The sequence below is a fragment of the Mirounga leonina genome, unplaced genomic scaffold (assembly GCF_011800145.1).
Source record: "Mirounga leonina isolate KUSES-001 unplaced genomic scaffold, KU_Mleo_1.0 Mir_91, whole genome shotgun sequence".
Lineage (NCBI taxonomy): Eukaryota > Metazoa > Chordata > Mammalia > Carnivora > Phocidae > Mirounga > Mirounga leonina.
In genome coordinates, this window is record NW_023270839.1 from 242391 (window position 1) to 256799 (window position 14409).

The 14409-nt window shown below is 39.5% G+C and overlaps 1 protein-coding gene and 1 pseudogene across 1 annotated transcript in view; one reads left to right on the forward strand and one right to left on the reverse strand.

The window, feature by feature from the left end:
- DTD2 (D-aminoacyl-tRNA deacylase 2) overlaps positions 1–9497 on the forward strand; it is a 9941-nt gene extending 444 nt beyond the window's left edge. Inside the window, exons 2-3 of the mRNA XM_034994062.1 lie at positions 4650–4719; positions 8940–9497. Coding sequence (XP_034849953.1) covers positions 4650–4719; positions 8940–9265 — 396 coding nt within the window. The 3' untranslated portion in view covers positions 9266–9497. The remainder of the gene's footprint in view (positions 1–4649; positions 4720–8939) is intronic.
- Positions 1410–2098, reverse strand: LOC118003229 (annotated as a pseudogene).
- Positions 9498–14409: the final 4912 nt, after the last annotated feature.

Sequence of the window (14409 nt, forward strand, 5' to 3'; positions counted from 1 at the left end):
CCCCCCCTCACGTCTCCCTCCCGCCCCCCCCTCACGTCTCCCTCCCGTCCCCGCCCCCCACGTCTCCCTCCGCGCTGGCGGTGCGTGGCGCCCGCACGTGCTGTGGGCGGTGCGGACTTCCGCTCGGCCCACCCACCTCCTCCCGCAGGGGCCTGCGGGTCCTGGCACTTCCCCTTCTCTCTCAGACGTGTTGCGCCGGCGGAAGAGCGTGTACGCTGCCTAGGACCGCGGGAATTTGAACGTCGTCTCACCTTCTGCCTACCTGAGCCTGGTGGACTTGAGGCCTAATTGTCTCAGATCTCTTGCTTCAAAAGAGCGAGGGCCTTGCCACGTCCTTTGCTTTGCTCGGGCTGCCGGTGGCTAGTGCTGGTCTGGTTCGAGCTTGTAGGTTAGTTTAGTTGCTAACGTTCAAGACCTGTTTTGACTTGTGCTCCAGATCCTGTGGAATTCCCTGTTATGTAGCCTGCAGCTAGGCACGGAAATGAGACTTCCCGTGAAACAATTCTTTTTTCAAGAAACTTAAAAATTTTACGTATTTGGAACCAGAAACAAAGACGACTACTTTTATTATAATGTTGCATTGTTGTTGAACACAATTCCTCCGGAGAATTTAAAACACACCGATAGGAGTTCCTTCTACTTTAGTATTTGCCCTTTTTTTTTTTAAAGATTTTATTTATTTATTTGACAGAGAGAGAGACAGCGAGAGAGGGAACACAAGCAGGGGCAGAGGAAGAGAGAGAAGCAGGCTTCCCGCGGAGCAGGGAGCCCGATATGGGGCTCGATCCCAGGACCCTGGGAGCGTGACCTGAGCCTAAGGCAGACACCCAACGACTGAGCCACCCAGGCACCCCTAGTATTTGCCCTTTAAAGACAGCCTGCCCCAAGTCTATGCAAAAACAAAATGTTCTTTAACGTTCCTGACCTATTTTTGGAGTAAGTTAAAATGAAGAAAAATTAGTTGCTAATTAAGGCTTTTGGAGATACTCGAAAACTTAATGTAGGAGCATCTTTTTCACTCATCTGCTGGATTCAGGCCCAGATCTAGCATTCCTTAACACAGTCCTAGTCATTATGTTAAATATTACGCATAAACTATGATATGTGGATAGTTATTCTTAAAGCAGAAGCTATAACTCTCTGCTAATTTAGAAATATTTATAAACACAAATATTCCTATATTTCCCCCACCCATTTCTTTCTCAAAAATTCATGTTTCTTGTTTTTGTTATGCACCCCCCCCCCTTTTTGAGGTCTTGATTTGTCTTCTGTATTGTGGAATTTGGTTCTTTTCATATTTGTCATCCTATCAAAAGAATTGCCAATTTTTTATAGTTAACTCTTGGGGCTATAAATTCCAAACTATTAATCATTTAGATTTCTTCCTTTTTTTTTTGACCAATCTGTTATTTATTTAAGCCATCTCCTGCCATAAGCAAAGGGATGGAAGATCAGTATACTGGTCATCATTTGATACAAGTAAGGAAGGTGAGCTTAAGGTCCCATAGACTTTTCTTTTTTCTGGTCCGTGTGCAGAGTCATGGTCCAAACCAGTGCTGTGGTCCCTACTGGGTGGTGGTCCAGGTTCTCTTTATTCATCTTCATAGCCGGTTGGAAGTGGATTCACGTGAGAGTTATGGAATAGAGTATGATTACCATCTCCCCAGGGAAAGGGCTTGGACCTGATGCAGAGATGGGGGTAGGCGATGAACTCGGGTCTCATGCTCTCCGTGACGCGACTTCAGGAAGACATTCCGCATGCTCACACCCACGCCAGGGAGCGCTACGAAGTAGGTGAGAGCCTTCCACATGTGAGCTGAGCCCTCCTCGCCGTGGGCGCCACTCGACGTGGAACACCCCAGCTGTGCCCCGGACCGACCTAGCAGCCCAGACAGCCGGGACACAGATGCCGCCGCCGCCGCCATTTTCATCCTGGACCCGATTTCTTCCATTTTTTAAATCTTTTTATATTCTTCATGCCACAGTTCTTTATGCAAAATCATATTTTATTGCAGCCTTCCAAACTATCAGTTTGTGTTGATAAACTCTAAAAGCTATTCTAAAGCTTTCCCTTTCACTCCCACACATAAAGAACTGACAATTAATTAGATAGAAAGTAAATTTTTTCCTCCTTTTCAAACATCCTCTTCCCTATTCTATTAAAAGTTATAATTTTTTTAAAAGAAATATTGTTACGTCAAAAGATTTGAAGGTTACTTTGTGTTCTCAGTTTTATTCATTTAGACCATTGCTGTCACAGGCTAATGTTTTTGTTCCTGAAAAGGTGAACTTTTTAAAATTATGGTGAGAGGGGTGCCTGGGTGTTTCATTTGGTTAAGCCTCTGACTCTTGGTTTCAGCTCTGGTCATGATCTCATGAGTGGTGGGATCCAGCCCTGAACTGGGCTCGGAGCTCAGCAGAGAGATTCTGCTTGAAGATCCTCTTTTTTTTTTTTTTTTTTTTAAAGATTTTATTTATTTGACAGCACAAGCAGACGGAGAGAGAGGGAGAAGCAGGCTCCCTGCTGAGCAAGGAGCCTGATGTGGGACTCGATCCCAGGACCCTGGCATCATGACCTGGGCCGAAGGCAGCCACTTAACTGACTGAGCCACCCAGGCGTCCCTTGAAGATCCTCTCCCTCTGCCTGTCCCTCTGCTCATGCATGTGCTTGCTCTCTGTCTCTGCTCTCTAAAATAAATAAATAAATATTAAAAATTTAAAAAAAACTGTATGAGAATTATATGTAATTTCCTATATATTTAAAATGTTTTCTACCATAAGAAGCTAAAAGAAAAGTGGTTCTGACTTGAAGAGGAATTTGTAGGTCACAACTTAAGATCTATTATTGGAATAAACTAAAAAAAAAAATCCCTTAACGAGGAGGTAGTGTGGTGGGTGGAAGGAACAGGTGTCTATTTCTGCATATCATTACATACTTAATTCTGACATTGCAAGTGTCCAAATATGAATATGCCTGAGATTTTGACTGAATGTGCTTGAGATTTGGGCTGGTACTAAAACAATCCCAGTGCAGTGACCTGTGACAGTGGTGCAAATATCTGTATCATTCATCCTGCCAGCTCCTTACTATGGGTGTGCTTTGGAGACCTTTGCTTGTTCCAGAAGCACATTTGCACTTCTTAAAAGTTACTTATTTCCAGCAAATCAAGAGTGAGTGCAAAGCTGCATTTATGTTTATATAGAAGACTATTTAGATAACACATAGAGCCTGTAAGATACAGTTGAACTTAAATGCAAACAACAGATAAATTGAGTCCCTATCATGTCTGTAAAGTGCTTTGGGAATTAAAATGTAAAATAAATTGTGCTTCAGCCCTTAAATTTATTTTTACATTCTAATTTAATAAACACTTATGTAGCTGTTACTATGAGCTAGGCACTGTTTTAAGCACTTTACAAATATTAATTAATCTTTATAATAGCTCTTGGACTCAAGGTTAATCTACAAAATAAGAAATTTAATGATTGACTCAGCAGCAAAATCAGAGTCATTTATCATTTCTCTCTTTTCCATATATATTCTACAAAAGCCAAAAAAGAAATATCCAAGTCATTATATTTAAAAGTTTACATTCCTGAGGCACCTGGGTGGCTCAGCCTGTTGGGCGTCCAATTCAGTTTCAGCTCAGGTCATGATCTCAGGGTCGTGGGATTGAGTTCCTCTTAGGTGGGCTCTGCGCTGGGGGTGGAGCCTACCTGAGATTCTCTCTGTCGCTCTCCCCTTCGAGCTTGCTCTCTTAAAAAATAAAAAACTGGGGCGCCTGGGTGGCTCAGTTGGTTAAGCGACTGCCTTCGGCTCAGGTCATGATCCTGGAGTCCCGGGATCGAGTCCCGCATCGGGCTCCCTGCTCGGCGGGGAGTCTGCTTCCCCCTCTGACCCTCCTCCCTCTCATGCTCTCTGTCTCTCATTCTCTCTCTCTCAAATAAATAAATAAATAAATAAATAAATCTTTAAAAATAAATAAAAAATAAAAATAATAAAAATAAAAAACTTACATTCCTGTTAACAGACAACCTCATGATGTAGAACTTAATATCATAAATGCAGTATCAAGGCTTAATCACTGTTGATTTAAAGCATTGACAATAACAAAAAATAATTGGACAATTTCTTGGAATTTAGTGAAGTAGAGTCAGACCCTTAGTTTTATTACCTGCAAGTAAATGGATTTGGAAGAACAAAGAGTAATGATGTCAAAAGACATCAGTCACGCTGTTGCTTATACATCAGCCATATCTAATATTATGTGAATTCATTTGGTGTTGAATAAATGGGGCTCAGCAAACTACACATTTCTAAGTGTCAGCCTTACTTAAGGGAGAGAAGGCTGGTTCTTACTCATAATGACTTTGACTAGAAGTAAATGTTTGAGGGTACAACTTGTGGTCTTCACTGCACTTGGTTATATCTTAAACTTAATTTTTGCAAGAAATGATAATTGAGGTGATTAAATATTGGAAAAGATTTTGTTTTCTCACATATTTAAAAAATCAAATCTGTTATAAAAATATATTTCTCTTCCTATGGGTTTAATCTCCATATAACAGTTTTGAAACTTTATTCATTTACTTCTGTATTGCTATGTAGTTTTTTTCTAATCTGAGTTTTCTCTGGTGATTTCTCATAGGTTCAGAGAGGATTAGTAATCTACGTGTGTTTTTTCAAGGGAGCTAATAAAGAACTTCTTCCCAAAATGGGTACGTACTTGATGTTTGTTTTTTAAAAGTAAAAATGAGTAGGAACAGATAGATGAACCAGAAGAGGTAAAAACCACAATCTTAAGTTTTACTGGTAAGTTTTAAATGAGTTAACTCTACAGTTGTTGGCTTTAGCTACTTTTGCCTTTTCCAAAGTTTAAAGTAAGCAAGTGTGGTGGGATTCTTTCAAAACATCTGCACCATTTCAGATGGCTTATAGATTAGATTAGAAGAGTATACACACACGCGTGCACACATAGCACAATTGAGATTCAGCCACGTTTCTAACAGAAACTTGTTAGAAGCAGGGTGGCCACATAGGAAGAAGCAGGTGCTTCATTTCTTTTCTTTTTTTTTTTAAGATTTTATTTTTTTATTTGACAGAACAAGTAGGCAGAGCGGCAGGTGGAGGGAGAGGGAGAAGCAGGCTTCCTGCTGAGCAGGGAGCCCAATGCGGGGCTTGATCCCAGGACCCTGGGATCGTGACCTGAGCCGAAGGCAACTGCTTTAACCAACTGAGCCACCCACGCGCCCTTATCTCCCACAGTTTCCTTATCTCCCACAGTCCCTGACGGGGTCATGTTGGTGACACTGTATGTGCAAGATGTGGGTCCCATCAAATCTGGACAGCTAAGTCTTATTATTATGGAAAATTTTAAATTAACTATTTATGCACCTTTTTTAAAATAAGAAATGTATATAAATATAAGGTTCTCCTGATCTTGAACAAGGTTCAGTGTCATCACAACCATACCTCCTCCAGGGACAGAAAAGCTGGGTCAGTGTTCAGTTATCTCTGAACACTAATTTACCTGCCTGCAGTTCTCCACTGTCCCTGATAGTCCATAGCACTGCACATTCTTGGTGATAATTACATAGTTTCAGATACAGCACATCAAATACTAGATAGTATTTGATAAAATAATTATGTACAAAAAAACCCTGAATTAATGAAGCTATCCCTAAGGTTGGGGACAGGTTATATTCTCTTTATTAGTAGCGGACAGCACCCATTAGTTGGATTAATAAGAAATATAAATTATACAAATGGGTAGTTGCAACATGCAGAAGTTAACCTAGAAGAGCTTCAAGTAGTGGCACTCCAAGGTAAATAGCCCAATGAGGAACCTCTGGGGCAAAAGGCTAAAAACTCCCAGAGGTAATTTTATACCAAGACATCAAACATGTTTGACAACTTTGTCAGGGGATGAAAACTAGACTTAAAGGACTATGATAGGTAAGGGGGAAAGCCAATAACTGATGGTTTGAAATTTGATTCTGGAAGATAATAGGGAGCTTTCTAGGGTTTAAAGAGAAAATGAGGGGTGCCTGGCTGGCTCAGTCAGTGGAGCATGCAACTCTTGATCTCAGGATCATGAGTTCGAGCCCCATGTTGGGATATAGAGATTACTTGAAAAAAAAGCGGGGGGGCGGCATCTGGGTGGCTCAGTCATTTTAAGTGTCTGCCTTCAGCTCAGGTCATGATCCCAGGGTCCTGGGATCGAGCCCCGCATCGGGCTCCCTGCTCAGCGGGAAGCCTGCTTCTCCCTCTCTCACTCCCCTTGCTTATGTTCCTTCTCTCCCTGTGTCCCTCTCTGTCAAATAAATAAATAAAATCCTAAAAAAATAAAATAATAGAGCAAATGAAATGAAGGCTCCTATTACAGAGGATGATTTGCCAAGACCTATTGCTTGGGTACTGGACATTCTGTCCATTTTCCTAAGTTAATATTTTGCCTTGAATTAAATCTTTATTGACCATAGAAAGTGTAGTAGGAATCTACAAAAACAGGAAGAGAATTTTTGTCATTGTGACTTAAGATTGACTCCTAAAGTTGTTTCATACTTTCTTAAGTGACTCTTAAGCATAATAAAATGAAATGAGTCAACCAAATCCAAGCTACATTTTGTGTAATAGTAGATAAATCCTGTGCGCTTCCATCTATGTCTAAGTTCACTCTGAATACATACATTAAGACTGTGATGAATTAGGAGGTCCACCTTAGCTCTTTTAGTGGACAGTCGAAAATAAAACTGTATATATCATGATTCTCAGTAAAGAACAGAGATTCTATCCCATTCTGCTGGTTGGTGTGAGTTGTAAAGAAAAAAGTCCATCTGTTATTGATAGCATTAGCTTGTACTTCCTTTATTCCAGGAGCAAAGTAAGCCTGTGTGATGGGCTTCTCTTAAACCCCACCTCATACTTTTACATGGATTCAGATCTTTCTATTCAAATCATATACCCCTTGGGAACATAATCAGTTATATCCATAGAGTCTGAAGTTACATGGCTAACATAGAGATGTGCAGAATCTTTCTCAATTCATCTTCAGTATAATTGAACTGAGATGCAGGAACCTGTCAAAACTTAACTTCCCGTATACATCGTTGGAGATACTTGATTGATAACCTGTCTTAAGATCTTTGAGTTTCCAATGTACCATTGATTCCTTGTCTCATTTTAATTCTACTTACTGACAGTTGTATTTGTATTATATTTATTTCTACATACTGGTATTTGTATACCAACAACATTAATTGAATTCTCAGTTATAGCCAGTAGAGGGAGGTGTGAGGAAGTATAATAAATTGTACTTACCTCGCTCGCCTGTTATTCCAAAATTGTCTACTTAGTCTGTCACTAGCCTGAGGCCTGGCTAGCTGGATAGAGATTTCCCTTGGAACAAAGTGCCCTGGAGAGTTACAGTTTCCTTAGAAGCAATCAATAACAACTGCTGGCTGTATAGCAAAGTCCTATTCATAATAGAGAAAATTAGAGGTATTTTAAAATAGATATTAGTTGAAAATTGAAAATGCTTAATGCATACTTTAGGAATTCATTTGGGTGTTCATCTTGGCAGGTTTCTACCAGGTCAATTCCCTGATCTGTAGAGTGGGGCAACCAGACTGAGTCTTTCCTAATATTTACTACAAACCCTCCAATACTTGAAACCATTGACAACCCTACTAGAAAGCATACCTTTTCAAGCCTAATTATTGGGTAGGTGTGTGAGATCTATATAGTTTCTTTTACCATTTGTCCTCTGAGGAATATTTTTTTTTTAAGATTTTATTTATTTGAGAAAGAGAGAGAGAGAGAGAGTGTGTGTGTGTGTGTGTGTGTGTGCAAGCATGGAAAGGGGCAGAGGAAGAGGAGAGAGAATCTCAAGCAGACTCCATGCCAAGCATGGAGCCCGAATGAGGGCTTGATCTCACCACCCTGAGATCATGACTTGAACTGAAATCAAGAGTTAGATGCTTAACCGACAAACCACCCAGGCGCCCCTGAGGAATATTCTTTATAAGCAGAAGTTATTTATACCCTTTATAGAGTCAAGAAGACCCTAAGGCTATTCATATTAGGTGTTTCTTTTGTTTATTGTTTTGAAAATAGCTAATGTTGAGATGTAAAGGTTTTCTAAGTTTAGATTTTTAGCTAGACATAGATATTTATGGCTTTTTTGACAGTTCTTAATAGCTATAAGAGTATAGTGTCATAAATGCCATAAAAATAATAACACCATGTTTTCTTGTGTGTTTATGAACATAATGCCAATATACCTTTTGATATACTTTTTTGGTTGTAACAGTGAATTTCTGATGATTCTTGTTTTCAGCTTTACTCCTCTCCCATGGGTTACATTTGTCATATGATTAGACTGTGTTACTTAGTGCCTTTGAGATTATGCAACTGCAAAATTATCTGGTTTATAATCATAATAAACCTGGAACCTTTGTCTCAGCTTAGAACTCTAGGCAATTAAGTTACTCTAAGATTTCTATTTAATATTCTTTGTTATAAAGCAGAATTTGGTGTGAGGAGGATTCATCATGGCCTTTTTCCAATGAGATTGGCTTATGGAATATAAAAAGGAACAAAAATGCAAAATCTTCTCATGTATCCCCCTGGGGCAACAATATTTTGAGGTTTCAGTATACAGTTAATTTTTAGTCCTTACTGCATGAATTTATTGTTAGGAATCTTGACTGCCCAGTTGGATTTAAAACATCATGCCATTTTTTGCATGAAATTTGCCTTATTTTCCTGCTTAGGTCATTTAGCTTAGTGAAGCAGTTCTTTAAATCTGAGTACAGATTTTGGGTAAAAAGCATGAGCCAACAAACTAGATTTTAAACATGAGATTTGCTGACTAGATGATTATTGGTTTTCTTCATGTTTCTGACTTCAAGATGTTTTGCCTTTCTTCCCCACCCAGTTAATACACTGTTAAATGTGAAGTTAAGTGAAACAGAAAATGGTAAGCACGTGTCTATATTGGACCTACCTGGCAATGTTCTAATCATCCCTCAAGCCACCCTTGGGGGGAGAGTAAAAGGAAGAAACATGCAGTATCACTCTAACTCTGGAAAAGAAGAAGGCTTGGAACTTTATTCCCAATTTGTGATTCTATGTGAAAAAGAACTGGCTGCCAACAGCAAGTGTGCCGAAGCTGGGGTTGTGGTGGAACATGGTACATACGGGAACAGGCAGGTGTTACAGCTGGATACCAACGGACCATACACACACCTAATTGAGTTTTGAAAAATTAAAAGTTTCTACAGTTGTTTTCTGGTATAAAATGATCTCAACTATAATTCGATTTTCTTCCTCTTGAATACACTAATCTGCAGCATTTTTAGACAAGAAAATCCTGGGTCCTATCCATACCTCTGCAACCTGTTAATTGGATGACCTTGCCTTGCCAAGTCACCAAACTCTGGATCTCAGTCACCTTTCGTCCTGCTTTCCCCTACACTTCCACTTGAAAACTTGAAAAATGCTTTCTATTCACCTTATAGTCACTGTGGAAATGTTCTTAGAGAGCTGTATTTAAGTATTTTGCATGAAGAATTTGTGCAATCAAGAAAAATATTTCTTATACCCTCAAATGTATGAAGTATGTAATAAAAATAACTTTGTATTAAAATTAGGTAAAATCCCACGCAAACCGATTACAGTTTTGTCAATTTTGTTTTACTTATTCTGTTTTCCATATTCTGTTCAGTTTTCCATATTCTGAATGAAAACAATATGTTATTTACTATTCTTTTTAATAATATCTGTGAAAATGTAGTCTAGAAATGTTATTGTGCATTATATTACTTTCCAAGGACATCCAAGTGCTTTAAATCATTTTAAGAATCTTTAGTTGAGGGGTGCCTGGGTGGTTCAGTCGGTTAAGCGTCTGCCTTCTGCTCAGGTCATGATCCCAGGATCCTGGGATCAAGTTCCACATCAGGCTCCTTGCTCAGCAGGGAGCCTGCTTCTCCCTCTGCCTACCACTCCCCCTGCTTGTGCTCTCGCTCGTTCTCTCTGACAAATAAAAAAATCTTTAAAAAAAAGAATCTTTAGTTGAGGGGTGCCTGGGTGGCTCAGTCGTTAAGCATCTGCCTTCAGCTCAGGTTGTGATCTCGGAGTCCTGGGATGGAGCCCTGCACAGGCTCTGTGCTCAGCGAGGGTTCTCCGTCTCCCTCTGCCTCTGTGCTCTCTCACTCTCTCTCACTCTCAAGCAAATAAGTAAAATCTTTTAAAAAAATCTTAAGTTGATACAAGAACAAGGTATGAAGATTAAAAAATGTTTTTATTTGGGGCCCCTGGGTGGCTCAGTCGTTAGGCGTCTGCCTTCAGCTAGGTCGTGATCCCAGAGTTCTGGGATTGAACCCCACATTGGGCTCCCTGCTCAGTGGGAAGCCTGCTTCTCCTTCTCCCACTCCTCCTGCTTGTGTTCCCTCTCTCACTGTGTCTCCCTCTGTCAAATAAAATCTTTAAAAAAAAGTTTTTATTTAATATACCAATTGGTTACTTAATACTTCTGTTTCTCAGTTTTTTTACCAAAATAATGTATGTCTCATTTTCTGTCCTTGGTTTTTAAAAGTTACTGCTTTGTGAAATTATGTTCATAAGTTTTCTAGGAAGTCCTTTCTTACTTAGATTGCCATAAAAGGAAGAAAAAGAAAAAGGGAAGCTTTCTACTGCAATTATTTGGAAACAAGCTGACTTGTTCTTTTCCATATTATTTAACGATTTCGAGCCAGTGTTTTTTCTGTTAGTGAATGTTTGTGCCCCACTCCCATTCACATGTTGAAGTCCCCCAATTTGATGGTATTTGGAGATGGGGCTTTGGGAGGTAATTAGGGTTAATGAGATCATAAGAGTGGGTCCCTCATGATGGGATTAGAATCTTCATAAGAAGAGTAACCAGAGAGGGCGCCTGGGTGGCTCAGTTGGTTAAGCGACTGCCTTCGGCTCAGGTCATGATCCTGGAGTCCCGGGATCGAGTTCCGCATCGGGCTCCCTGCTCGGCAGGGAGTCTGCTTCCCCCCTCTCCCGCTCTCCCCTCTTGTGCTCTTTCTCTCTCTCACTCTCTCTCTCAAATAAATAAATAAAATCTTTAAAAAAAAAAAAGAAGAGTAACCAGAGAGCTTGCTTGCTCGTTCTCTTTGCTCCCACCATGTGAGGATGCAGTAGGAAGGGGGCTATCTACAAACTAGGAAGAGAACCCTTATCAGAAACTGACCATGTTGACACCTTGATCTTGAACTTGCAGCCTCCAGACTGTGAGAAAATAATTTTCTGTTGTTCAAGCCACTCAGTCTATGGTATTTTGTTAGGACAACCTGAGCTGATGAAGATAGTGATACAAGATAGACAGCTAATGGGGTAGATTTTTCAGTCAAGAGAAGAAGATATATGAGAAACTGAAAGAATAAATGAATCAAAAAAAGATAATCAGTTTTTGCAAACTCCTCTGACTTTATTTGAAAAGATATTTTGAAGTGTAAATACCAAATAATATTTCTAATTACCAAAAGATGAAGAAAATAACTTGAATAAACATCTTAAGTAGCTGCTAAAAATTCCTTTGTGTCATCATTTCTTTAGGTCTGTCCTCCTAAGATACTTAAAGTTTTTGTTATCACGAAAATCCTATTATTCTATATCCTTCCTGTACTATTCTATTTTGGAACTTGAGAATCAATAACTGGCTTGGTAATGAGCTCATTGTCCTTAACTCTTGCTTTATTGATTCATGATACATTTATTGAAATGTAATAAACTATTCATAAACTTTTGAACTCCAATTTTCTCAAAGCTTTTCTAAGAAGGTGTATATGTCTTTTGGAAAAGATTATGTGTTACCTATTTTAAATCATTTTGATTTTTTGTGTAGGTGAAATGCTGACTCATAGCCCTAGATTGCTGTTTTATAGTTTTTTTTAAAAAATTTGCTTGAGGGCGCCTGGGTGGCTCAGTTGGTTAAGCGACTGCCTTCGGCTCAGGTCATGATCCTGGAGTCCCGGGATCGAGTCCCGCATCGGGCTCCCTGCTCGGCAGGGAGTCTGCTTCTCCCTCTGACTCTCCCCCCTCTCATGTGCTCTCTGTCTCTCTCATTCTCTCTGTCTCAAATAAATAAATAAAATCTTAAAAAAAAAAAAATTTGCTTGAGGTACTTGTGGAGAATAGCAATTTCAACTACATGAAGAGTTATTAAGCAGAAAGTGATGGCCAACTTTCATTTCCAAGGAGGCTAGGACAAGAGAGTTAAGACAGGAGAAATAGTGGATATGAAAATTACACCTTGGCTTTCTGTAGCTCTTCTGGCCCAAGGTGCTCAAAGAACCTTCAATAGATCCCTCCTTTTATCTTCCCAGTGTATAATGAAGATAGTGCTGTGGAAAGTAAGACAGTGCTTATTTTTCCCAAGATCATACTATAGGGAGGAATAATGTCCATCTTTCTACTTTTCCTTAAATGAGAATTGTTAAAACTGACATTGATCTTGGTAAAGGCTTAGCATCTCCCAGTGTGGATCACTTGGGAAAGAACAGCCAATAAATTGGTTTACTTACAGAATTAGGTGGCAGTAGGGTTGCACCTAATTTATGTGCCTTCTGCCTCTGTTTTTCTAAGATTCTAGAATGTCTCAATTAGAATTTAATTTCTAAGTATTATTTTATCTGCCCATTTAGAAACAATATGGGTTCAGTTACAGCAAATACTGTATATAAGACATTACTGATGAATGTCGTTTTAATACCTTGAATATACTCATACAGAGTAAAATCAAACACACTTCCCATTCCTTCATTAGTTTAAGTAAAAAAAGGCCCACCGTTAATGAATCATATCTGTATTAATGATGATTTATTGACTCCATAATGAAAGAAGTCAACTTATCAATTATAAAGATCAAGTGCTATGGAGTCCTATGCCACTTATTTTGTAGAATAAGAACTCACATTGGTGTTTTAAGACAGTGACATGTCCTATTTTTAGTATCTATGGTTAATATTGCAGAGGGCCTGATTTGTTATATGTAGATGCAGTTAGGGCACCTGGGTGGCTCAGTGGGTTAAGTGTCCAACTCTTAGTTTTGGCTCAGATCATGGTCGCAGGGTTGTGAGATCAAGCCCCCGTCAAGCTGTGGAGTCTGGTTGAGATTCTCTGCCTCTCCCTCCCCTCTGCCCCTCCTCCCATTCACATGCATGCTCTCTCTCTCACTTTCTCTCTCTAAATAAGATCTTATGTATTTATTAAGTTTAATCATTCCCAAACTTACTGAATTAAAAAAAAAACTAGAAATGCCTTACCTATTAATTTATTGAAATAATACTAGTTTCAGAAAGGCAAGATCTATAGAAAAGTAACATTTTCGTTCTGAAGCCACACTGTAGTGACGACTTTAAATGTTTGATAGTCTCCTAATTATTCTCTCTTCCTCCTATTTCTCCTGCCTCTAATCCTTTTTGCAGACCATCTCCAAGGTAATGATCCTAGAACAGTCTTTTCTCCATGATATTCCACAGTTCAGAAACTTTTTTTTATTAAGTTGTTTATTCTAACCCCAGGATAGTTAAACATACAGTGTTATATTACCGTTCAGAAACTTTTATAACCTTTTAACTACAGGTCAAAGTCTAAACTTCTGAAGTTGGAATGAAAGTTCTCCATACTCCTTGGGAGTGAATGAAATCATGCAGGGAGAACTGTAGAGAGGACCAATGTCAGAATCATGGGAAAACATAAAGGAAGAGCAAAAAAATGAGAGGCCAGAGGACACTATAGAGATCAGAAATGCAGAGAGAACCCAAAAAACACAGTATTAAGATAATTTTCAAGATGTAAACAGTGACAAAATCAGTGCCACATACTGAAGAAAAACTGGATAACACAAAGACTGAGGAGAGACCTCTAGGCCTAGCAGTTGGGTATTTTCAAGCTTCTGGAAAATTGGTGTTAATTTTACAAGATTCAGTAGAAGTAGAAAAAGATTCTTAATCTTTTGTCCTTGGGCAGAGTGTCTCAAAGTGTGCCAGTGGACCAGGAATCACCTGGGAGCCTAATATTTTAACAAAATGCAGTTTTTGAGGACCATCCCAAACATACTCTATTAGAATCTCAGGACTTAGAATCTATCTACTCAGCAGTGTCCCCCTGGTGATTCTCATGAACACGGGAATCCCAGAACCACCGTTGCTCAGAATGAAGTGCAGACTTATAAGGCTGCTATCACAGTTTTATACTCTGGCTCCAGCTTGACTTTTTTTTTTTTTTTTTTTAAGATTTTATTTGAGACACAGAGGAAGAGACAGAAAGCGCACACGCGTGTGCACGGGGGAGGGGGAGGGGCAGAAGGAGAGGAAAAGGCAGACTCCCCGCTGAGCAGGGAGCCCAGTGCTGGGCTC